Source organism: Acipenser ruthenus, chromosome 14 (assembly GCF_902713425.1).
Source record: "Acipenser ruthenus chromosome 14, fAciRut3.2 maternal haplotype, whole genome shotgun sequence".
Classification (NCBI taxonomy): Eukaryota; Metazoa; Chordata; class Actinopteri; order Acipenseriformes; family Acipenseridae; genus Acipenser; species Acipenser ruthenus.
Genome location: NC_081202.1, coordinates 18,454,476 through 18,481,579, shown reverse-complemented (window position 1 = coordinate 18,481,579; position 27,104 = coordinate 18,454,476). Strand labels below are relative to the sequence as shown.

Genomic DNA, 27,104 nt, shown 5'->3' with positions numbered 1-27,104 from the left:
GCAGGTGGGCGAGTCTCGACTGAGTGTCCGTCAGCATAAAAACATCCGATAGAGATCGCTCTGGGCGACTGCAACGCCATGCTACAGAGGGGAGCTGAGTATACTCAGGAGGAGAGAGTCCACTCTGCAGAAACTACAGCTACACAACCCTGAAACTGCAGCACGGTGCTTGTGAAGGCAATGCCCAGCCAAGGCCGTATGAAGCAGCTGGAGTTGTCGTAAGAATACCGGCTTAAAAGTAGGTTAGTTTAGAGGATATTGATCCCAAGTAATGTATAGCGAGGGTTACATAGCGTAGCAGGTTCCTGGTGCGGGACGCCTCGTTTATAAGGCTAGCGCTCGCCCTATGTGGCACCTTTTATTTCTAGTTTTTGTACTGTGTTTTATTTTGCCTTTTGTACAGCTTGCTGTATATGTCCTCTGTGCGTTACCATCATTGGTAACATCACATGACCCCTTTGTTTATTTACTTGTATTAATAAATCCTGCGCGCCTGTGCTGGCGTTTCAACTCCACCTCCCATGTCTCTCTGTATTGCCTAAGCAGCGGCTACCCACACACATGACACGAGCACCCTGTCACAATGAGTCATAATGAATTAGAAGTACTTCCATGCAACTTTGAAAACAAAAACCAGAAAATGTAAATGTTATACAGTACCATAATGAAACATCATTAGGTGCGCTCCTTGTTAAACTGTGCACATTTTAGATATAATTACCCAATTGACATTTCTAGATTGAGAGATGCAAATCCACAGATCCACCACCTTCAGTAGTAGCTTGCTAGCTCTACTACCATTGACTGTTGAAAACATTCCAGCTTTAACTGCTTAGTTAAAAGCCCCATAGCCAGTTAGCAGACCATTTAATTGTCTTGTTTTTGCATGCTTTTTCAATCTTGTGAATAACATGCACTAACAGATTCAAATACAGTTCAGATTTAATTTAGACTAATGACATTAACAGCCTACTGTCCTGTCATTTTCTTGTTAGCTCTTAGCTCTCTATACGTTTGAGAGCCTTTAGCAAGTGTTCCCTCTGAAGTAGGTGACAGGAAATATGAAGTGCTTACATTATACAAAACAAACTTACAGTCCATGCCTACTCTAATGTAATTTATGAGGACAAACTTTCAAGAGCAAGAACTGCATCCTAATTACAGGTTTCAAAATGTTGACAACAATATTGAAATCACGTATTCACAATCAAAACACATACTTTCCATTTGCATGATTTGTTTTTCTAGTGCGCATTATTTTTGAGGTGGAACTGTGTGAAGTTATTTTGGGATATGATAGTTCAGTATCAGACTACTGATATCACCCTGGCATACCAAAGACTGCCTAACTGTCTGTCACTACTGTAACTGCTTTTACATGTTATCTTATATTGTGCAGTATACAGATAGACTATTTATACAATATACCATCATTTTCTCAAAGCATGTCACTTTGACAGTGGTGTTTATGGACACAAGGGGATGGGAAATCACATTAATCAGAACTAGTAAGAAATAATTTTAGTGCCTGTAGGAGAATTATAGTACATTAACATTCTGACTTTCTGACAAAAACAGTTTTTGCTTAGTACATCTGGTCTGAGAGAGCCTTAACCTGGTAGGTGTCCCTTACAAAATGAGAATCACTGTGTGTTTACCATTAAATACTGAGTCTGTGGCAATGCTGAGAAAGTTGCATGTATTGATATTAGTTTATATGTATTTGTTTAAGCATTATATTTTTGTATACAGTACGTAAGTACAAACTGTTAGAAACTGCTAGTCCTGGTCTTTATTCCCTTTTCCAAATTGTTTAATTGAACCAATTAAACCTCCATACAGACCCTGAACTAGTCAATTATATAATTTTACCTGTTAAACCTGGAGTGGAATGGCTCTCCGGGACCGCGATTGGACACCCATGTGTCAGAACCTCAGATAGAATTATAAGTTTATAGATTTTGGTTAGTTTCCGTCAGGTATTTTTGATTTGTATGTAACTTAATTGCTGTGGGATACATACAGGTAGATCAGAATTTGCATAAAACAAGAAGAGTATAGTTCACTTACAATGGTGGTCTTGACTTGATTGAGAGGGGATTCCACTGTAGTTTATTTGTTCCCAAAATAATTCAATGTGAAAGCCAAGTGCACTTGAGTTCAGTTGCAACCAAGCAGCATAGCAAAGTGTGGCAGTGACTAATGTCTCCTTATGCATAGAAAATGAAAAAAAAGAGAGCCAGCCTCCTGGGGATGCCGGCGCTTGATGTACAATGTGTAGTATCTGCTCACCTTGCAGCGGCTCCCCCTCCTCTCTGTCGTGGGCGCTGCCCTGACTCTTCATGCGGATCTCAGCCCGCAGGCTGGTGATCTCCAGCTCGTACTCCTGCCTGGTGGCGTGCAGTCTCTGCAGCTCAGCGCGTAGGCGGCACAGCTCCTCCTGCAGGCTGGCGATGTCGTTCTCCCGCTCTGCCGCCGCCTCCTCTGCTGCCTGCTGCAGCACCAGCACCTCCTCCTGCGCCACCCGCAGCTCCTCCTGTGCCTCGGACAGCTCGCTCTCCTTCTCCTCTTCCAGGCTGTCTATCTCTTCCTGCACTGACCGCAGCTGGGCTGAGCAGAGACAGGGAGGAAGAACATTCTAGAGCCCCCACTTATATGTCATACTTTAGAATGAGAATGATATGATTACAGGTTGCCCATAACATGCGAGGTGACTCAACTCTTTGTGTTATTTTACAGGCAGTCCTGTGTCAAATGACTGCCCATGCAATTGTTGATACAGATTGAGTTGGTTCCAGCTAGTCACTGATTGGATGGAATCTCCTGTACTAAATAAAATGATCCATTATCCCATTCTCACTTTCTGTACTGTGTTTGCACCTTGGTGAATGACAGAGCAAAACAATTGTAATATGCCTAGGCAAGTCTTACATGTGTTATGATCCACCCAACTGAGACATTTCTATTCTCTCTGCTTTCAAACTCTGTCACAGAATGTCAAACAAGCACATTCAAAGAGTGCTGTTTAGTTTGCATTGAATTAGAACACAGATGGTAGAGTTGTTTTTACACCATATGTGTGGAATACCAAAAAAAATAAAAATTATCTGTCAGAAGATCTAAATTCCAACAGCATATGAGGTCAATAAAAAAAAAAGATTATTGTTACACCGTCTCTCTCAATTTCAATACATTTATTCCTAAGTAGTTTGTCTGTTGAGCATCCCAATTTCAGCAGTAACATTGTATGATGAGTGTTATGTAAGGAATTACTTGAAAGGTACATCAGTGCCCTTAACGATTTACTGACCCAGCAACTGAGGACTGAACCCTGATTCAGAGACCAGCACAATGTCTGCAATGGCAAAAGAGCTGGCCTTTAGTAGCTTTATACTACTCAACCCAGTCAGCTACATTATAGCTTCTAATTCAGATGTAAATACGTAAGAACAAACAATGTATTTCAAATAGTATTCATATGAAGTAAACTAAATTCATGACACATTTATCATGTACGGACAGGTCAGCAGTGCTACATAATAACTGTCACATGCCATTGCAAACTCTCTGGGTAGGAACTGATAGAGATGTTCCTTGTTGTCTTAATACACAAGGGTTTGGAAGGGTTAAGTGGGTTAAGACCCAGGCTGTGTCACAACAACATGCTGGTGAAACCATCATTCAGTCGGTCAGCTGTTTAAATGTGAGGAAACTATTCTTAAACAAAGATAAAGGCACCCAGCCAATAAAAAAGATTAATATCTACTTTACCGAGGCCTGGCTGCCTAAAAACAGTGCTTTTGCAGACATTTTGTAAAGCCTGCTGCACAACTGCTCAGACTGGGTGTAAATTATAAGTGTCTTTCATCTTACAGGGAGGAACTGCCATCTGCCATGGTATGCAGTGCAATATGGAACAGATGCAAGAACAGTTACTGCTGTGGTTTACAGAGGATGGTGAATAACCTGGTGAATGTAAACCACTTAAGACAGAATGGAAAAACCGAATCTGAATGGAACACTTCTCAGTTTTGAGGGATAACTCTACAGCTGCTGATTTGTATTTGATTTATTTTATTATTTTATCTTTTAGTTTTACCTTTTAAGATTTAAAATATTCCACACACACACACAAAAAAATATGGCTTTTATGTACCAAAAAACACAAACTATGAAAACTGTATTATTTAATGCTAACGTTCGTTATCTTTATCACACGTAGTTGGTTTTGTTATTTGGTACTTTTTAAAAGCCGTACAAGGTTAGCACTGCCATAATTTCCAAAAAAAAAAAAAAAATATCCTAAAAATACAAATAATCTGATTTGCTGATCTTAATTTAAATACATCTATTGATACGTCAATGTATTACTCTATAAAAACCTAATACAAACAAAGGTCATTTGTGAAATCACTGCCATTGATCATGAATTAATTTACTTTGTAATCCATTTCCTAAATGGGAGATGCTTGACATATTACCAAAAACATTTCTGTGCATTCTTTTGTAATCTTATCTTGTTTGCATAGCAATTGTTCCAGCCTTGCCAAACAAACATAGATATGTCTATGTAAAACATGGGATGATTTCATCGTACCCATTTAGCTCTTCTGGTATAAAATGACATGTCATTTATTTCTGCTGGTTCTGTTTGAAACGGTATTGGTATTTATATAAGACAGTAAAGCTCAAGTTACCTTGTAATCTCTGTATCTGCTTAGTGAAGGTCTCAGCCTGGTGGGCACTTGCCATGCGCTCATCCTCTAACAGACCTGTTTGAGGTTTAATAAGGGTGTTGGGTTAGAGGTGAAATATATACCATAAATCAACCACTCGCAAAGCCAAAGCTGAAGGGCTAGGTTCAATAAAACACAACATCTTCTATGTTATTTACCTGTTTTATGTGATGTGGTCTACATGAGTGAAGGAGGAACATTATGACTTGCTTCAATTGCCGTGTAGAAATCCAAGAAGTGAGTAAACCCCAATCTGCTATCCAGATCTCTGTGCTATTATTGGTCATTGGACATATCAACAACAGAATAGAAACACTTCATGATTTGATTTTTTTTTTTTTTTATGTAGAGCATGACATGTGAATTTGTCTGCTGCAGTTAGTGGGAAATGATTTTCATGGCAAATTAAAGTGGATGGTTTACTGGATCCCCACAGCTTTTCAGTTAATTGGAATGTTTTTTTTTTTTTCTCACAAACTACTCACTGAAGCAGCAGGAGACCTGTTATACTCATATCCTCTTGGAAAGCTTGTGTCAGTTTGTTTGTAAGTTTGTAAGCGTGGGGTCAGGGTGGACTCTAGAACACTTTTATGACTAAACATAAATTAAAATGACATGGCTGTGGGACAGTTGTGGCCTAAAAGCATGATATTGGTACATTGTAACCCATATATATATATTGTAAAAGAACCACTGCCACACGGGTTCGTTGCCCCTTTAAAAACACGACCCAACACACACAGGAATTGATTTGTATGCGCTGACGCGCTATATTTTTAATAAACAACAAAATAAAACAAACACAAAATAAACACCTAGCTCTTCTGGAGCACTAACTAAACTTTCAGGAACACCCTGACTATAAATGGGATGGCTAAGCCGTTTCCCCAACAAACACAACACAACAAATCAAAACCACACAGGTTTACACTGCTTACGTTTTCCTCTTGACTGCTCGGAAGCAGAGCACCTCTCCTGCCTCCTTCCACTCAGCAGCCCCGAGCTAACTGACTGCTATCTTTAAATACCCTGCACCTGGTTCTAATTTAACAATAGTTACCAGGTGCAGGGGATAATTAATAATAAACAATTAACAAATTAAATTCCACAATAAAGCAACACAATCAAACAATAAACCAAATACAATTAAATTAAACAAATGTGCATTCCACACATGTTTTTCTTCAGGGAGGCTTTAACCCCCTCCCTGCTGTCTTACAATATATATATGTTATTACCACCCCAGACGTACTTGTCAGTTTTAACTCTTTCTTACCTTGTAACTCCAGGAAGCCCTCCTCGTGTCTCTGGGAGAGTTCCCGTGTCTCCTCCAGCTCGATGAGCAGCTGTATGACCTGGGACCTCAACTCCTCAAGCTCCTGTTCATCTGACATCAGCTCCTCACTTTCCTGTCCCCCAGTCTTTTGCTCCTCTACCTCCACCTTTGTTTCCACAGCAGTCAGCTCCTCCACCTCAGGCTTCTCTAGCCTCTCATTATAAGACTCCTCTGTTTAGAAGAAGATAAATGTTACCTATTGTGACAGAGATCGAATGATTTTTAGTGTTAGATCTCCCTCCAGACCTGAGAGGGCACTGTAAAGGGAACAGAGTACTCCGGACTGGATGGCCTGACAATTAATTCCCAGGGTTAGGTGGAAGTCGACCATCTAGAAAGGGGGCGGAGCTATGGTACACTAAAATCATCGACCCGGAAGGGAAACGATGTGGCATCCGCGGATTGGGAGAGCAGTTGCACTCGTTAACCAAGGGGTCACGGTTGACAGTATTTAAGGGGACGTAGTGATGTGATGTGTTCCTTTTGTAATGGTTAAAGGTAACTGGAAGGAGAACCGTGTTGTAAATGTAAATCGTGAGTGCTTGTTTGTTTGTTTTATTCTGTCGTGTCTAAACAATTGCACTGTTTGTTATTATTAGATGGCTGAAAACGATCGGAGCTATCGCCAAAGGCCAGCACAAAAACTGGACAACATCAATGCACTTTCTTTCACTGAAGAACTGTATTGTCACTACGAGCGCTACAGCACGCACTGTGGACTTGTGTTTGTGTTTGTGTCTGTGTCTGTGTTACATGTGGGTGAATAAGAATGGGACTGTGTATTATTTCGGGACCAACCTGTGGATTCTAAACAGAGCAATACACGCCGCTGTATCGTCTGTTAACATTGTTATTGTTTACTGCTGTTTCGCCATCAGGCAATTGGATTATAAAAATAAAACATCATTATCATTGTCTGTCTGATTATTGATCACCTGCACCTGCACACAGTTAACCACTTTGCCACACCTACCTATGAAAGCAAATGTGTCCCAATGGTTATGTTTTTAATATTCGCTATAGATATTAATATGAGTGTTAATATTAGGTGTACTGATTCTATAAGTTGTATTTTGCTGGCTGACAGCAAACATATGGTAGTTATGAACATGGTTACTTAACCAATCATAATTCAATTTCTGTAGTTCTGGTGTTCTTGTGCTCAACACTGTAGCATAGCTGAGTAAAATTTATTTGGCTGGCTGCTGGATCCTGTCTCAACATACAATGTATCAATCACCCTCTTCAACAGTTGGGCAAGAAAAAATGGTGTCATCATGCAGATGGAATATCAGATAAGTACACAGGGTGGGCCAGGTTCAGGAAAAGACTGCCTCTCATCCCCTCACCACTGACCTACCACCCTCACCATTCCTCATCGCTATCATAATTACCCAGGCAGAAGACTTCATCTAAATATAGCCCACCTTTCATCACTAGTATGATTGCTTCTCTTATTCTGTCACATCAACGCTGACAGGTGCGTATTCATGTCAAGCTTATTTCTCTCCTGAGATTTCAATGAAGCTTTCACCTTTTGTTTGCAAATTACTTGGGCTGCTGGGGCCTTGGACAGAAGCATGGATTTTGACAATATTAATTAAAAACCTAGTAGATCTTAATCATTAACTATATAGTAAATCACAAACTAATTCATAGATTTAAAAATAACTAAGTGTAGTTGCCATGGCATCAAAAGCCTGTAAGCACCTTTCTCTTGAGAAAGGTTTGTTAAACATACCGAAACAGGAAAGTTGGCTCTTTTTATAAATCTAGAATAATAGATGGTCTACAGTGAATTACAAGTAAATAAATTGTATCCAGGGGTTCCATTGTGAAATGTCACAGAACCGTGAGTTGCAGATTTTTTTCTTGTAATTTAGCAGGTCATTTGTAATTTTTGTATTTGACACTGTTACACTGTACAGTATAGTAATAGTGCATCCTGTTGACATGCAGTACGACTGGCTTGTGTCAAAACCGTGCAATACGACTTTTTTTTGGCATGGGTCAAAATGCAATTATAGATCCTATACATGTAGCATAGGCCCTGTATATGTAAATACTGTATGCTGTGTCTTGGGTATCTCCTATTATAGAAAGGGAATTCCACACAGTTTGAGCAGCCCAAAGTGCACAAGAACATACAGTATATTTTATACAACAGGAGCCACCCTACACACACCCTAACTAAATCAAAACCTATTACTTAATTAAACACTAAAACACAAATTCCACTGTTCTATTTAAAAAAATTTAAAAAAAAAATGGTTCAGCTTTTGTAATGGAAGGTAAAACAAAGTCAGACTAACGGCCAGTTGCTTCGTAAGCTTCAGCAATCATCCTTGACTCCATGGAATCTCAGCGGTAAAGAAAATACTTTACCTGGTTAAAATACAGTGTTCAGGGGCACAAATCATTTCTGAAAATTAGTGCTAAACTGTTTAAAAAAGTTTAGCACCAGAGAGTCTACTTCCCACAAGACACAAACCCTCTCTCCTGTGTATGTGGATGAGTGTGGGGGGTCATGTGAACAGTCCAGACCCAATGAAAAACTACCATCATCATCTATGGTTGCTAAGGAATAAAAAATATGTATACATATATCAAGAATCATAGCCCTATATAAAATGTATATATAAAATGTATATATAAAATGTATATATATATATATATATATATATATATATATATATATATATATATATATATATATATATATATATATATATTCGCTGTGAACATCTTTTTTTATTTTGGTTTCTAGAGGATTACAGTACTTTTCATTATTTAGAAATAAACCAGTACATTTTAAAGCTAAGGATTATCCTCTTCATACAGCGAACCTATACTAATGATGAAATCCCACTTAAGGGAATTGATGACTATTATACATGTAATAATTAAACCTGTATGTCCTAGCAGCCTACATGAGCCTTGTATGTCAACAAGGAAATCATGCAGACAAAGCATGAGAAAAACTGAAGCGATCCTAATATGAAGTTGAAAAAAAACTTTCATACATCTGAGACATAGAAAATAGCGTTGCTTTCTCTGTACCATTTACTATTCACTTTTAGTCCTTTGATTGGTGTAAACTTAAAGACAGGAAATTATTTGGTTCTGTAATTGTTAATAAATTAAATGCAAGTGTAATGGACGTTGATGTGTGACGCACTGCCGTTACGGATTCTGTCCCCCGTCGGTGTCATGAGATGAGGTTAAAATCCCGACAACCACAAACGCAGATGAGTCTGGCTGTTTTGCATAGTGGTTAAGATGCTCACTTGCAGTGTGCAGGGTCTCCGGTTTTCTCCAGCTTCCACCTTGTTATGCAAGTCATGAGCAACAGCACCATACTATAGCAGTGGAAATCAAATCAATTACAGCGACAATTAACTGGATGGTGGATGGCATTTAATTAAACCCACATCACCTATAAATCATGTTTACTGAAATTAACAGTTCCAACCAAATTCAGAAATAATAGCAATTTGTCTGCAATGTGTTACTGTATTTTAGATTTTTGTACCAGTCCATCACGGTCCATGGTTAAAAATCTTTCTTCGCACAGTACTCATGTGACAATATCTGTGATAAAGATCATTACTTTTTTCCATTCACTTTTAATATATACCATCTTGTGCTAATCTTTGATTCAGTTGCTTTACAGAAGTGCAGTTACCATTCTTGGATAGTAGATTATGTTGTTATTCTCTACAAAGTTGACACCACTCTTTCCCAAGATACAAATATTTGCCTGTGGATGTTTATCAATTCTATTGACACAGACCACTACAGTACTCTATAAACCTTTACTATCAACAAGCTCTGTACTTCGCAAGGTTCGATGACTGGAAATATACATTTCTCTGTGAAGTATCTCTAGGTTGCTTTTTTAATTGTTGCACCCTAAGCTGAGAAAAAACAAATGTCGAAGGGCACTTGAATAACCATAAAATTACCCAGAGTGCAAGCTCAGTATTCCTGGTAACTAGAAAAGTGAAATGTGGGTATATCTAAAAAGATAGTGTAGTAATTTGGTAGTTTTTTAAAAAATTGTCACACGGGACCTTATCTGATACTGGTTGAGTTGGCATTTGCTGGTCCTAACCTATGTTATTTTTTCTTATGGCTTATACTTAAATGGTTTTAGGACATTGTTTAACCATTTTTTAAATGAAATCTTAAGGGCATCGCATCAGAACACACATGGGGATTTAACTGACACCCTCCTTTACGCAGTGATATACAACAGCAGCATGTAATGTGCAACATTTTTCTATAGCAAGAGCCCCCTCTGTTGTTTATTCATCTCTCAGCTTTGCAGTCTACACTCAGGACACAGAATGTAACTTGCAGCTAGTCCATTAGTCATCCATCACAAGCAGCAAGCCAACTATTCTAGCAGCGTAAGTCGGCATTTGAAAAGAAAGGAACAGTCATAAAAAGCTACACAAGGGGGTTCAAAACAAATTCTGTGATTGGTGTAAAAAAAAGTCAATTATTCATAAAGATTCATACAATAAAATGAAGAATATGTAATCTTACATAATTTAGTATGCACCCTAGAGCAGGGATGGGTATGAAAATATTTTACTTACAAAATACTTTTTAAAAATCTGTTTTTTATTTTACCTGATTCTGCCGAGTCAACGCCCCAGTTTGAACGATCACCCCACCCCAGCTTTTAGCTAAAAGTAACATTTTCACCATTCATTTCCTGGTTTTAATAACCATGCGCAAATAATGCCTGAGGGGAAATAGTGCAGCTCACGTGAATAGAAAAAACTGCCTAGAAGTAGTTTCAGATAACAAAGATGTGGAATTCGGCAGTTTCTATGGAAGACCATCTGGGTCATTTAGTACACGTTTCAAATATTTAGTACACGTATTGATTTGGACCAATCACAATACATTAAAAAGCTACTTGTTCTAAATAAATTTAAATTAACTACGCATTTTCTATGTAGGGGCTGGTCATTTTACAGTAGTACCTACGTAGTGGTTGGTCATTTCACAGTAGTAACTACGTAGGGGCTGGTAATTTTACAGTCATAGAGTGTAATTACAAGAGTAGCCAATAATAGCTTTTTAATTTCAGACACGAAATATGCTTAAAAAAATAAAAAGGAGAATAAGGAAAATTGCAAATCATGGCGGCGAGACATTTTCTTCTACAGTGCAAATATAGATTGCTGTGACTTCTTGAGACAGACCATGTTGACCGTGACATGGTTCAGTTTGTATTAACAATTAACAATTAACAATTATTTTCTAATTGTATTTATTTCAGTTTTGCACTAAAATATTGAGTTACCATGGCTAATATTAGATTCAAATGCCAGATCTTTCAACACTTGTTTAAAATGCCAGTTGATGCTTGTCTCGGACAGTCCAGGTCTATCCATCATTCACTAGACATTACCCAATGCCAAGTCCACATACCGTCACCAACTGGATGGGAATGGCAGATGTAAGGTGACTTTTAATTGGATAATTTATTACATAAGAACATAAGAACATAAGAAAGTTTACAAATGAGAGGAGGCCATTCGGCCCATCTTGCTTGTTTGGTTAGTAGCTTATTGATCCCAGAATCTCATCAAGCAGCTTCTTGAAGGATCCCAGGGTGCGCTTCAACAACATTATTGGGGAGTTGGTCCCAGACTCCCACAATTCTCTGTGTAAAAAAGTGCCTCTTATTTTCTGTTCTGAATGCCCCTTTATCTAATCTCCATTTGTGACCCCTGGTCCTTGTTTCTTTTTTCAGGTCGACATTGTCCCATGTGCTTCTTTAAATTCATTGGTTCTCATTTCATTTTCAGTGATCTGACTGGCCAGACTACTTCACATAATAATTAGAATTACAACATGTACTAAAGTCAAATTAGAAAGTATACTAAATAACACATTTGTGACCTGGACTGCCTTCCATAGGTTTAGATACAATATGGACGGTTATCCTGGTCAAAAACGCATACCTAGTACACATATTCATTTGGTCCAATCAGGATGCGACCGTTGCATCTAAATGCCGTTGATTTTTTTATATACGTAAATTACCTTTTTCTTTGATATATATATATATATATATATATATATATATATATATATATATACACTGTATATAACACACAGGGTATTCCATTGGTTTGTATACAATGTTCGTGCCGATATCTTTTGAAAACAAGACAGCCCCATAAGCATTGTACTTTTTAACTATTAGATGAAATATTTACAGAATACTTAAAAACTGCTGCTACAACAATAATTAATTTATTATTAATAGCGTTTTACTTAAATTATACCAAATCCCATTTTTATTCACAATGAAGGTAATACACACTGTGTCGCCCAAATTCAGGGAACCAGGGTTACAGTAAATAACCTTCCCTTTCAATTCAAAGACGTCACCAAAACATACTTATGGGAAAGTATACCAGAGCAGAAGGAATGGCAGCAGATGAGGGACGCATCAGAACTGCATAACCCAAGGGTTAGCGGTGCGAGCGTGCAACCTCAAGGACCCTCGTGCCTAATGAAGGCAAGGAAGGATCTAGCACATTAAGGCGATAGAACCTGGAGAAAGTATGCGGCGTAGCCCAGCTAGCTGCAGTACAGATATCGGACAGCGAGGCCCCTCTGAAGAGAGCCCAAGATGTAACCAACCCTCTGGTAGAGCGCGTGGCTATCCGCCCAGGTTTGGGCAAGCCAGCATTGTCATACGCAGTCGAGACTGTGTCCGCAATCCAGTGCGAAGCTGCTTCGAGAGGGGCTATCCTAGGGTCTATATACCATGACAGACAAAGAGCTGGGCAGTATGATGCAGAGTTCTTGTCCTATCCATGTAACACCTCAATTCCTGCACCGGGCAGAGGAAGTTCAATCTCCTATCCTCCTCCGAAGAAAACAAAGGTGGATGGAAAAACTCCAGTTCCATAGACTGGTTCATGTGGAAGGCTGTGATCACTTTAGGGAGGAAAACAGGGTTTGTACGTAGTGACACCCTGCTGCCATCGTCCCAAATACGCATACAGGAGCTGTGCACCGACAGTGCAAGCGTGCCAGTATTGCAGCTGGTGTGTCGAGAAAGGATGGGTCTAAGGCTGCAAGCACCGAGCACTGTGTACCAAGCACCGAGGGCGTTATGCGCACTGAGGTACGAAACACCATGTGCACTAACATTTTTGAATAGCCTATATCTGGAGAACAGCTTATTAAATTATGATTATACATTTCACTGCAAATTCTTATTCTATTATATTCCGTACATACTGTTAATATACGTCATTGTCTTCAACGTTTTCATAATGTTAATTTTCTATGGCTTTATGTCGCTGACATACATGTTGATTTAGGCAGTATACTGACATCTTCAGTTAATTATTGTGGAAAAACTTTCAGTGTATTCCATAACCAGTACATGGTATCAAAACAGTATTTCATATTTTCTATTTAAAATATATTAATATGTAGTTGTCTCTGTAAGATGTGGCATTGTGGTCAGTAAAAGCTGATAGATTATGGAAACGTGTTTCCTTATTGCATGGCCTGTGTGTTACAGCCCAGGTGACAGTATATGGAAAATCAACACACTGGTATTAGTATTAAATCACATTGTGAATGTCACCAGCCCAGCTGACATCAGTATACAGATAACACATCAACACCCCTTCCACCATCATTGCTGAGGCCTGTAGCTAGATCCTGATATAATGTCTTTTTATAGCCAGTGTCTAACTTTCCTGAGATTTAAGTAACTGTACACCTCCCCTGGCAGCTTCTGTTTATAGAAAAGGATGCGCTCTTATGACATTGCTTCTATCCGTATTTAACAACCAAATAAGAATGAGGCACAAGCAGGTATACAGCTTCATGATATTTAAATACAATAGTGTAAATGACGGGAGAAAGCAATAGATTCTTTGAGGATGGGAGACATCACATCTTAATAGCATATTTATAATGCAGTTGACCCAGGCCACACTAATTTGAATTTCTGGAAGAAGGTCCTAGTTTATCAAAGTGTAACAGTGGTGGTAAAATTCAGTCCAATAATTTAAATAGCTCCAAGGAGCTAAATTCATCAGAGTAAGTGGCATAATATTGTTGCTGGAAGGCTTAAAGGGTACATAAGGGCATTTTTATTTTATTGTGTTACATGTGTTGCTACAACTGTTTACGTAAGGTGTGTGTATTGTTTTAATTTTATTTATTTTTTTACATTTTTGACCACTTTTTTAAACTTTTAAATTGCATTCCTTGCCTCAAGATGGCTTCACATGTATCCACATGGACCCCATCATCCTCCTGTTCACTGGTAAATCCATCTCAGTTACATACTGTATGTGAGCAGGGGGGGTGATAGGAAATGTAGTTCTGAGAGGTCCATGCGGGTACATGTGAAGCCATCTTGAGGCAGGGCATGCAATTTAAAAGTTTAAAAAAGTGTTCAAAATGTAGAGTAAAACAGACTGTTCTGATTCTGATATACTGTATTCATTGCATGTGCAGAGAGACACATCCATTATTGAAGATATTTTCACCAACCTCAAGAACAACATATTGAACCCCTGTGCTCGTCTCCAGCAGAAATAACAGTACATATTGCAAGTGTTTATAATTGTTAGTATAACAACTGGAGGATTAAGCAAGCCAGCATCTTGAAAAATGTAGAAATTGTGAAAGACTATAAACGATAAAAGACAGTGAATGGTTGTGTAAAGTTTGCAGAGATAAATATGTAGTAAGCTTGTTTACTGTATGTGCTTACATGTTTAGAGGTACATTCTTCAAAAGGGGCATATCATTTTAAATGGCACAGCACTAGCATTACAATGTCAGATTTCAGTGGCTGCAAGCTGATCCATAAATCATGAACCAACACAATGAAATCAAATGTGATAAATTGCCTATCTCCGCTATGCACAAACCTGACGTTTAGGAATGCTCTATTTTTTTCACTGCATTTTAAATTGCCCACAGTGCATAATTAGGGAGTTCAAATCTGGGGGTGGTGTCAGAATATTCCTGAGCCCTGAGGAACAGCTGATTAATTTAATATAACTTGAGACGCAGCTTAATTTGTAGTCCGCGGAGAGGAACATGTCTCTGATCTCAATGCGTCACATTAACTGTGCTCTTTAGTCTTTTAAGGTATTCTGTGAGACTATGCAAAAGACTGTGCACCTTGCATCACAAATTTCAATCAACGACACAGATCTGTGCTGAGGTGTTGAGTGGACTCTTCATGTTTTTTTAATTGTGTATTAAATATAGGGCTTGAAATCTGCACCTAGTGACTTGGGACAGTCTCTGAATTAGTAAAACCTTTGTGTGTTGCATCTGGTCAAATGGAAATAAATATGGGACAGCAGTAGCTTTTACAAATTAGCACACACAATTATCAAGATTAGTCACTCAGAATATCTGTTCTTTTCCAGTAGGGCGAGATACAGATTGGCCTTTATACTGTACTAATACATGTACAATATGCACTTTTATATTGTATTAGTATTATTACAGCTTTTACCATGCTTGCTGCAAAAGTAAGATAAATGCAACATCATTCAAAACTTGTATGATTTTATTTGACACTTAAATTGATAGGAGTGTATAAGTAAATGTTCACTCAAATAAGTACACGTTTAAACAAATAGACAAAGATAGAAAAGCACACCAATAATGTTTTTTACACATAATTATTATTATTATTTATTCCCTTGCTATGGCTCTGTGATATTCAAGAAACATTATTCATACAGAAAAATGAAGGACATTTTGTGCTGATTCGGCAAGGTTTATTCTTACCCAGGTAATGGAGAGCAGATATGAACCTAAACCAGTTCATTTTCATCATCATTCTTGAAAAAGCCATTAATATTTGATAGGTGGGTAATGAGTTAGTAATGAGGGACTGTAAAAAGAGAAACACAAGAAAATAGCTAGACCCAGAGGCCAAAAACAATTGCTGTTCCAATTTACAATGATAGTTTCCAATCCGTGATATTTAAGAAGGTCCATTTAATTCCAGCTGCTCTAGTTCAGTTTGACAAATAAGTAAATGATTATATAGACAGTATATGCAGTAACAGTATAGTATATTGTTCCTCGATGTTGCCAGCAGCTTTCAAGACCTAATGAGTTTCTGTCCAGCGCTCAGTTAATTGGATTTTATAGCAATAGAGCCAGATTAAGAAACTGGGCCCCAGGACAACTGAAATCTCTGAGCCCCCCAACCATCACAATTTCCAACCTTATTAACCAAAATTAAAATAATATGAATGCATGCCAGCCTTATTATTTAAAGCTTGATATTTTAATTGGGATATTTCTTATTTAATACATTAGTCTGCATTAATATTATGCAAAATACAATTGAGGATTGTGTGGGTTTAAATACCCCCCCTTAATCCTAATTAACCCTGTACTTGTATCCTTCTCTTGTTGACTTAGAATAGCTTCTTTGACTAAAACAAAAAAAATGCATTGCAACTAGCAACTTCTCCAGATATTAGGTTGTTTAACACTTTATCAGAAATGGTTGGGGGTTGCTTGGCAACCAAGGGTGTGAAACAAAAAAAGAAACCTTGATGTAAGACAGAGCTGTGATAATGAACTTCTCAAGAGCAAAGAGGTGTCAGTTTTCTACCGATTCATACAGGTTTAATCACATGGAAACTAAAATATGAGTAGATTTTTATTTTTATTTAACAGGATATTACACACTATATATGGGGCCAAAATAATGTGTTTTAAAAATAAATAAAAATGTGTCTTCAAATTGATTTAAGAAATGAACCTTATCAACTGAACAAAATACAGACTAAAAGCCCTTGTTTTCAAACACTGCAAACAAAATGTACTCCATAACACTGGATAAAGGGTGAATGTTGCAAAAGTCAGTGGAAAGGTTTGTGTTTTTTTCACCAAGCTCACAGATTATGTGACAAATAATAGCATTGCTCACCTGTCCAGAAGCATGAATGGTGAGATGGGTAAATCATAAATCACTTTCTGGAGATTTTGGTCAGAAAGACACCAAAACTGTTGCTTCAAAATCTCTGCCTAGTTACACAAACAAGTGATTGACAATGAAGTAAGAGGAAACTTAATGTTGCTGAGGGGTTAATTCCTGTAGTCAGTGAAATAGCAAAGACATAGGGGGTTGAACAGTTTCCTTTTTTCTCTACTGCATTGCCTGGAAAAAGAAATATGTGTTTCCTTAACATTTTAATACTGTGAAATGTTGTTGACAAAGATAAAACAATTCACCACTAACACCACTGAGACTTGGTGACTCACAAGATAAAGGCTGCAAAAGCTGGCTGTACGTTTCCTAATTCTTTCTTATTATGGAACTTAGTGTCAGTGGTGCTTGTCGTCCTAAACTCATTTTAAATGAGATGGCTACTCACCTAAACAGAATCTGTTTTGCAACATCTATAGACCCATACACCACAGAAAGCCCCTGCGCAATGCAGTCCTGCTGCATTTTACAATGTTTTACACTACTAAACGTAGGGTGAATTATTGCTCATGCAACATTAACCTGTTTCTTCCTTTCAGAAACTGATGCAAATTTTATACAGGAGCAAACATTTTTAAATGGAGTGTTTTGTCCCATGTAGCAACGTACAGTATTAGAGTGGGTTCACGTGTCTTGCATCCTTTTTGTTTTGTGGAAGGACATGGATTATTCAAAGCCCTCCTTATGCTTGCAAAGCAGAAACTTATTACAAGAACCATAGTGCAGTGGAGTTGAGTGCTGCAGTTCAAAATGGAGACTGGTAGAGTTTGACATACCTGATGGGTGTCAATGTACTGTATTAAATGTTGTGAGTGTATTTACTTGACCTATGGAACATGGACATCAGTCCCAAGGCTCTGAAAAGCAGCTTAACTGCTTGGGAAGGAAGTAGTGATATACCAGAAAGGTAGCTATAACCGTGCAGGTTTTTAGTGTGGATCTAGAGCTTGCGCTTCTATTTTGGGACAGTGGTTCTGTGAAGTTAGAAGAAAGGAGTGCAGATGATACATGATTCTAAAAGGTCACTGCACCATGGGAGGAGACTAAAAGCAGCCTCAAGGGGCTTTGCCAGGATACCACCATTGATATCAAGCCACCTGACGGCTCAACCGAGTTTTGGGACTGTTTCTAATCGATTTCCACATCTGTATAACTTGTATAACTTACACTTACTTACACTTAACCAATTCAGTGGATAGAGAACGTGCAGCCCACGCCAGACAGAGAATGTCGGCAGCAACTGCTGGAAGATGTTGCATGCTTGCCTTTAACAAATCTTGCCTTTATAGTGGTCTGAATATGGTCTGTATATTGTTTACTTAGGTTTATTTAATGTTTAAACAGGAGCGCAAAAATATCCACGAAATCCTAATTTTATTCCATAACCTACCCACGAAAAATACCTAAATCTACCACGATTTAAGTAGACCCCTACCTATGACATCGCTCTCGAACCAAGTATTACACAATGCCAAATTTCTATAGCAATATATAACTATAGCAACTATATATAGCTATAGCAACAACTGTGAGAGAGTTTGTGGGAGAGTTTGTCTCTCGGAAACTGGACAAATTGCACACACATCATTGGACTTAAAGCTCCAACAATATCCTCTTCCAAATTGAAATGCTACTAATATATATATATATATATATATATATATATATATATATATATATATATACATATATATATATATATATATACACATATATATATATACAGTACTGTGCAAAAGTTTTAGGCAGGTGTGAAAAAATGCTGTAAAGTAAGAATACTTTGAAAAATAGACATGTTAATAGATTATATTTATCAATTAACTAAATGCAAAGTGAGTGAACAGAAGAAAAATCTAAATCAAATCCATATATGGTGTGACCACCCTTTGCCTTCAAAACAGCATCAATTCTTCTAGGTACACTTGCACAAAGTCAGGGATTTTGTAGGCATATAGTCAGGTGTATGATTAAACAATTATATCAAACAGGTGCTAATGATCATCAATTCAATATGTAGGTTGAAACACAATCATTAACTGAAATAGAAACAGCTGTGTAGGAGGAATAAAACTGGGTGAGGAACAGCCAAACTCAGCTAACAAGGTGAGGTTGCTGAAGACAGTTTACTGTCAAAAGTCATACACCATGGCAAGACTGAGCACAGCAACAAGACACAAGGTAGTTATACTGCATCAGCAAGGTCTCTCCCAGGCAGAAATTCCAAGGCAGACAGGGGTTTCCAGATGTGCTGTCCAAGCTCTTTTGAAGAAGCACAAATAAACGGGCAATGTTGAGGACCATAGACGCAGTGGTCGGCCAAGGAAACTTACTGCAGCAGATGAAAGACACATCATGCTTAGTTCCCATCGCAATCGGAAGATGTCCAGCAGTGCCATCAGCTCAGAATTGGCAGAAAACAGTGGGACCCTGGTACACCCATCTACTGTCTGGAGAAGTCTGGTCAGAAGTGGCCTTCATGGAAGACTTGCGGCCAAAAAGCCATACCTCCGACGTGGAAACAAGGCCAAGCGACTCAACTATGCACGAAAACACAGGAACTGGGGTGCAGAAAAATGGCAGCAGGTGCTCTGGACTGATGAGTCAAAATTTGAAATATTTGGCTGTAGCAGAAGGCAGTTTGTTCGCCGAAGAGCTGGAGAGCGGTACACGAATGAGTGTCTGCAGGCAACAGTGAAGCATGGTGGAGGTTCCTTGCAAGTTTGGGGCTGCATTTCTGCAAATGGAGTTGGGGATTTGGTCAGAATTAATGGTCTCCTCAATGCTGAGAAGTACAGGCAGATACTTATCCATCATGCAATACCATCAGGGAGGCATCTGATTGGCCCCAAATTTATTCTGCAGCATGACAACGACCCCAAACATACAGCGAAAGTCATTAAGAACTATCTTCAGCGTAAAGAAGAACAAGGAGTCCTGGAAGTGATGGTATGGCCCCCACGGAGCCCTGATCTCAACATCATCGAGTCTGTCTGGGATTACATGAAGAGAGAGAAGCAACTGAGGCTGCCTAAATCCACAGAAGAACTGTGGTTAGTTCTCCAAGATGTTTGGGCCAACCTACCTGCCAAGTTCCTTCAAAAACTGTGTGCAAGTGTACCTAGAAGAATTGATGCTGTTTTGAAGGCAAAGGGTGGTCACACCAAATATTGATTTGATGTAGATTTTTCTTCTGTTCACTCACTTTGCATTTTGTTAATTGATAAATATAAACTATTAACATGTCTATTTTTGAAAGCATTCTTACTTTACAGCATTTTTTCACATCTGCCTAAAACTTTTGCACAGTACTGTATATTTATATATATGTGTGTGTGTGTGTGTGTGTGTGTGTGTGTGTGTGTGTGTGTGTTATACATGGTTTTTGAGAGCAAAATCGAATTCTTTGAAAACTACTATTCAATACCTGATACATTACCAACAACAACAAATTAACTGAAAACATTTTTTTTTCCAAATCCTTTGGGGTGTGTTATACCACAACATAATACAGTACAATGGAAGAGTTAATATTACATTTGGACCCAAAAAGATAACTACTGTACATGTATCTGTTTTCTCTATCATGGCTACAGAAAAAGTCACCTTAGGTGCACTTATGGGCATTTGGAGAATGAACATGCACAGTTGTTTACTGTGTAAATGATGTCCAATGTGCATCAACAGTCTTTTCCCCCAACATTATACTGCACACCTTGCTGCTACACACGTCTCAGCTCCTGAAAACAGCATAGTGGATGGCAGTGTGGGAGGACATGAATTATTCAAAGCCTCATCCTTACACGGCTTTGAAGCAGTAAGTATAAATAAGAGCCTTATTGCAGTGGATATTGTGTAATAGTGGATGCTTATTCTAATCTAAAAGTAAAAGCAACGATGCATTGTTCAAATGTTTAAAATGAGATGGTAAGTGTTTTTGAAACTGAGCAACCTAACTCCTGTGTTTGAACCATCGTCACTGTCACTATGGTGACCACCACCTCCACCCTCCCAACACACACGCACTCCGATGTGGGCTACACAGACGTCTCCTTAGGCTTTGCTGCAGAGCCCACCTTTAATAAAAGAAAATGCTCATCTGTAGTGACTACTGAAGGGTTTAGCTTGTATACACAGTACAATTAGCTGGAAAAATGGATTATTCCCTAATAATATAACCTGATTAACACAGTGCCTCATTGTTAACTGTTAACTGTTAATAAGGTAAACACAATATAATTATGAGAGACTACACAGTCATTTAAAATTGCTGATGTGAATTTATTTCCCTACAAACTACCCCCAAGAGCATCACAATTAAATACAAGTAACATGATTAACTTTACAACCAAACCGCTGACCATATAAATCTGTGAAAGGGACCGTGTTTTTGAACTATATGAATACTACAAGAAATAAAATACCAAAAGCATAAATAAATGAATAGGACACAAGACACACAGGAAGTGTCACTACTAGTTAGCTATCATTAAATTGTAATGACATGTTAAGTAATTTAACACATCTGAGAAGTGGCTATCTTTACTTGCAACAAGTTTAACAGTACTGTCAACTTTCATTAAAAAAAGAAAACTCACAGGGACATTCTCTTAGCTAAGTAGGTCAGGGTAATTTTTTGCTGGAAAGAAAATCTCCTGAAATAGAGCTCATGGTACAACAGTATTATGCATTAAAGCAAACAGGTACAGACTATAACCATCTGTAATATCCAAGCAATTATATTTGCCTTAAAATGTACTTTATAAAACATTTTGAGCTTGGATTTTAAAACCATCTGTTACTAGTAGAGAGCAGTGCTTAAAATGGTCTAATTATTTATTAACAAAGCCTATTCCGGGAAAAAACAAAACAAACAAAAAAAACGTCCCCATGACAATTAGTAGACTATTATTAAGAATTACTAATCAATGTGCATTTCATGGTTACCTGCAGCTATTGTTAACCCAGTTTTAACACATTTGATAGTGGATCCTAAAAGAGCAACTTGGTAAGGGTCTGAACTATCTATTGTATTCTTTCATTGTTTAGATTCACTTTGCATCATTTTCTGTTACAGTCATCACAGCCTGGTGACTTTTAAACTCAGAAGTTTAACACCTCAATAGAGCCCTCAAAATCATGTGGTACATCAGAGTGTCAACACTACCTTGCCCCCTGATGTGATTAATAATGTTTGTCTATTCTTTTACATTGTGTGTGTGTGTATATATATATATATATATATATATATATATATATATATATATATATAGTGGTATTGTAATAGCAGTACAAGCTGTTAAATACATTATTTCCACATGAAAACCGAATTGAACATTGACATCTCAGCTGTGTTGAAGCAATTCTGCAGTTGGTGTTGACTGATGCAGATAATGTGAAGTGATTTGCCCCAGAGGTCAAACACTGAGCCAGCCACAGCAAGGATCAGGGGGCAAGACCTCCTTGTCCTGAGTTCCCAGCTCTAATCAAATTCCTCCATTAATATTATATATTGTCACTGGTCACTGTTGTGTATTATATACTGTCATTCACACAGCATCTTGTGGTCTGTACATTATTACATTTGTTTCTTTCCCAGTATATTAAGATTTCTTGGAATTATTAATAGTTCTTGTAATACAAATACCTACTTTTAAGCTCCCTGCTAATCTAATATATATATATATATATATATATATATATATATATATATATATATATATATAGCTAAAAAGTAACAAAAAATTATTGTACAAAGATAGAAAAAAGTCTTTAATGCGTTTATTTAGTCAGTTCATTTCCCAGAATATGTGCATTGCTGAAATGTTATTAAAACAGATTTAGTAACTCTTCGTGATAACCAGACAATAATTATCAGTAATTATTATCTTTTAATTTTGTATTTTTTAATTACTCCAACCTTAAATTATACCATTAATTAACAGAAACAGAGACCCAACATACATCAGAAAGAAAGTGAGTCTGTTAACTTCACTAAGCTAGCAGTGCCCTTTGCATTATTGGTACATGGATTTAAACTTGTATTTCTCTGTCCCAACATCCAACCTAAATAATGTAATTATAATATTAATATTGCTATAAAAACAAATATGACAATGCAATGTTGTTAACTAAGTTACTAGCCTTTTACATACAAATCAGAAGTACTACGTACATTGCAGCATTATGATATTTTTAGCATAAATCCCAAATCCCAATGCTTGAAAATACAGTACATATTGTATTTAAATTCGCTGTCATGTCTACAAAGTAGTAGACCCCCAAAAAACATCCCTGAATGAGCAATACACCCCACCCCCCAGTACGGCTCAGACAGACAGATTAAGCTAATCCTCCTTGCACTGTTAATTTAATGTCTGTTAGGCAAAAACAAGCAGCAAGGTCACTGCTGGACACTGACCTGCAGGTTCCCCGACCTCTTCCATCACCGGAGGTAGCCTAGTTCCATCCATCGCTGTTGTTGCTGGCTGAAGACAGTTAGACGAGATGATGCCCTGGTCTTGAGAGAGCGAGAGAAATGGAAATGAGGCACAGCAAATCAGGAGAGCATTCAAGAAATTAGGAAACTGAAGACAAGGTCTTGATTAACTCCTCAATATCCACAAAAGCAAGGCCCTGCTTCTAAAATTATAGCTACTATGAGCGAAGAGCTGGCAGGACTGGAGGTAAAAGGAAAGCTGTCTTTCTAAACCCAGCTCCTCTTTGCTGTATTTAGATACAAGCTCTCTCTCTCTCTCTCTCTCTCTCTCTCTCTCTCTCTCTCTCTCTCTCTCTCTCTCTCTCTCTCTCTCTCTCTCTCTCTCTCTTCCCCCACCCCTCTCTCTCTCTCTCTCTCTCTCTCTCTCTCTCTCTCTCTCTCTCTCTCTCTCTCTCTCTCTCTCTCTCTCTCTCTCTCTCACACAGACATACGCACACACTACTCCTGTGCCAAGCTAGTCTTATTTACCCTTAATAAGATCCAGGCCTTTAAGCTCAAGAGACTTAAATTAATTTTCCTGCACCTAATTTTTAATCTCCATTCTCCTCAAATGTGTTTTTTCTGCACCTTCCTTGGCATTAGTGATTTAACTGTAATTAGCACAAGCTCTGGCGCTTAATGGTATTGTGCGTTTCTATGTCATGTTCCTCTCTCTCTCTCTCTCTCTATCTCTCTCTCTCTCTCTCTCTCTCTCTCTCTCTCTATCTGCACAGCTGGTCTTTAACCATTTGAGAGCTAGCTCTCATGTGCTTAGCCAATCAGCTGGGCACCCTTTGCTACCAGCCTGAAATATGTCAGACGTAACCACAGTCATTAATATACGAGTGATGTGTCATAGCAGAACTTAACCCCTTGCCTTCCTGCACCCGGCTGCACAAAAAGTAATAAAATACTGCTGTCTTTCAAAAGAGCTGGAATCAAATAAATGCAAAGAATGCACTTAGTCACCTAATTAGTGAGACAGTTGATTGGACACTGGGTATGGAGTGATTTCAGCTGTTGAATTGCAGGCTTGAATAAAAGCAATAAAGAAAATCACAGAAAAAAAAACAATATGCCATGTCTGTCAAGAGAGCAGAGTCTTTGTGCAATCGGCATGTTGGAGACTGGACTAGGGCAGCATACTGTGGCTCGCCGTCTTGGGTACTCACAGCTAGCAATTTCAAACCTGGCAAGACGGTATAACCAGACACACTCTGTCAATGACAGGCCATGAACTGGGAGGCCAAGAGTCACAACACTTGCCCATGATTGACAGATCATTTTGCAGCATCTTCGTCATGTCAATTGTTAAATCAACACTGTACCTTAAGTCACTGTACCTGCTCTAAAACAGAGTTTGTCATTTTTCGATCACATCTAGTGAATTTTATCCAAATATAAGTGATAAGTTTATTTTGATGCTCAGTATAGTTGGGTTACAAGATATAAAAACAATGAAAAACAAGTAATAAACATTCAGACTTAGGGTACTAAATTCAGGCTCTGTGCAATTATCAACTTCCAGACCCTCCCTACGGAAATGACAAAAGAAAATACCTCTACTATCCGGCCCTCGCTGTTTGTCAATCTGAAAAAGCATTGACAAAATAAACAAAAGATGAAAGACTACTATGGTTACAAACTACGATAACAGCTGCCAGTATTTTCCTGTATTCTAAAAAAAATAAAAAAAAAAATAGGAAAAGCATAAGACACATTCAGAAAATTAACAGTAACATTTTTTTTTTTTTTTTGTGAATCTTCTTCAACTGGTCTGGTGTTCCTGCACTAGTCTCAACTTCTCACACGGGGTTTTGGAACATTACATTACTTATTATATCAAAACTATCCTATCTAGAATCACAGATTTCAGACCTGCTTTGCTTATCTCCTAATAAACCTGGACTGATTTTTCTCCTGAAGACAACAGACATAAAATTAACACTAATTTCACCTTGACTGGCCCAGCTGAACTGCTACCCAAAGTGCAGGCAACTCATTCATCCTGAGGTTTTTTTTTTTTGTTTGTTTGTTTTTTAATTTGTATAAAGATTGTGTGGAAAGAATTATTATACAATTTCTAAGAGTAATACAGCATCAGACTTTTATCTTTAATGTGTTTAACAGTAAAATAAACTTTAGTACTTTTAAAGGTTTTAATCCCAGTACATGTGTTTTTTTTTCTGTTCTCAGTGTGTTCATCAGACAGCCTGGAAGGTGTTTTTCAGAAGTCTCTCATACAATGCACACTGGGAGCCGGTGCTGTCACAATGTGTTTGTATGAAATGGGAGATATTACTCAGAGATTAACCAAAGACCTTAGAACCTTCCAGAAACCTCCACAATGAAGCTGTCTGTCACCCTTATTCCCTTTAGCCTAGCAAATACAGAGGGAGGCTTGGCTGAGACATAAAGGGCAGATCTGTGCATTCATTAATATCTACAGGTGTATTCACTGACCACATATTTCTATATCAAAAATAATAACATCATCTGTTTGTGTTACTATTTGAGGTGAAATAGTATAGAACACAAATTAGAATATGAAACATAATATTGTATCTATAATTCAATCTGGGTAAACAGCAGGCACACATTATTAAAAAGTAAACCAGAAGTAGATGTGATGTACAAATCAAAAGACAAGTTATATATATTGAAAAAATTGCCAAGACACAATTGAGGCCCATGACACATAAACAGTGATGTAAGTATACTGTTAAGGGCTCAAATTAGCCCCAACTGGCCAAAGCTCAAGCTGACTTTTCAGGGTAAATTGATACTTTTTCAAGTATAAACAAAGCTATATACATGAAAACTGAGTGCGTTCCTTAATTCAGTGAAATATTATCCAAATAAGAGTAGCGGAAATAAATGGTGACATGCAATGCAGAAATGAAGTTCAAACACACTTTTTCCTTTGAGTTAAGTGGATAGATTAATGACAGTTATGTCTTTTAGTATTCTTAAATAGAGCTGCTGTAGTAGTAGAAAACAGACTGCACTTTTAAGCAATTAAACTCAATGGTCATGGTTCTTTGTTTAAAACACTGTGGCCAGATATAATGACAATAACTTGGAGAGTTTCTATAAGCTTTTAAGAGTTGCTTAGCAACTGCACTGCAATTGAACTTAGGTGCCAATTCCAATATTTTCATAGCAAACGAGCAAGGTAAAATGATTAAACATAGTCCTGTATTTTACATGTTATATAAAGAAATGAAAGAATGACTGAGTGTAGGTCACAGCTGCAAAATGGAGAACCAGATACTAAAAAAAATGTTACAATTCATGCCCTGACAAATGAAACAGAACAGGGTTAGGAAAGCAAAATTGGCACTTTCTTCTTACCTACACTACAGCACTGCAGAAGACCTGGTGAGCTCAAAGCTGACACCCCAGGGTTGGCGTTGTCCTCCAGGGGCTGATAGCTTACACCCAGAACTCCTGGGTGTAAAGAGGTCATTGACTGGGTCATGGGATTGGAGGGTACCTGCTGACGGTCCGTTCTCCCGAGCTGTT

General features: G+C 37.9%; 1 protein-coding gene across 3 annotated transcripts in view; it reads right to left on the bottom strand.

Moving 5' to 3' along the window:
• Positions 1 to 23,928, bottom strand: part of LOC117419690 (coiled-coil domain-containing protein 136-like) — a 41,349-nt gene extending 17,421 nt beyond the window's left edge. For 2 of the 3 annotated variants that reach the window (XM_034032690.3, XM_034032691.3), the window contains exons 1-4: positions 23,523 to 23,928; positions 6,013 to 6,243; positions 4,698 to 4,772; positions 2,293 to 2,610 (exon numbers count right to left, since the gene is read on the bottom strand). In XM_034032690.3, coding sequence (XP_033888581.1) covers positions 2,293 to 2,610; positions 4,698 to 4,772; positions 6,013 to 6,243; positions 23,523 to 23,574 — 676 coding nt within the window. In that variant the 5' untranslated portion in view covers positions 23,575 to 23,928. The remainder of the gene's footprint in view (positions 1 to 2,292; positions 2,611 to 4,697; positions 4,773 to 6,012; positions 6,244 to 23,522) is intronic. The other variant, XM_034032688.3, reaches the window with a different exon arrangement.
• Positions 23,929 to 27,104: the final 3,176 nt, after the last annotated feature.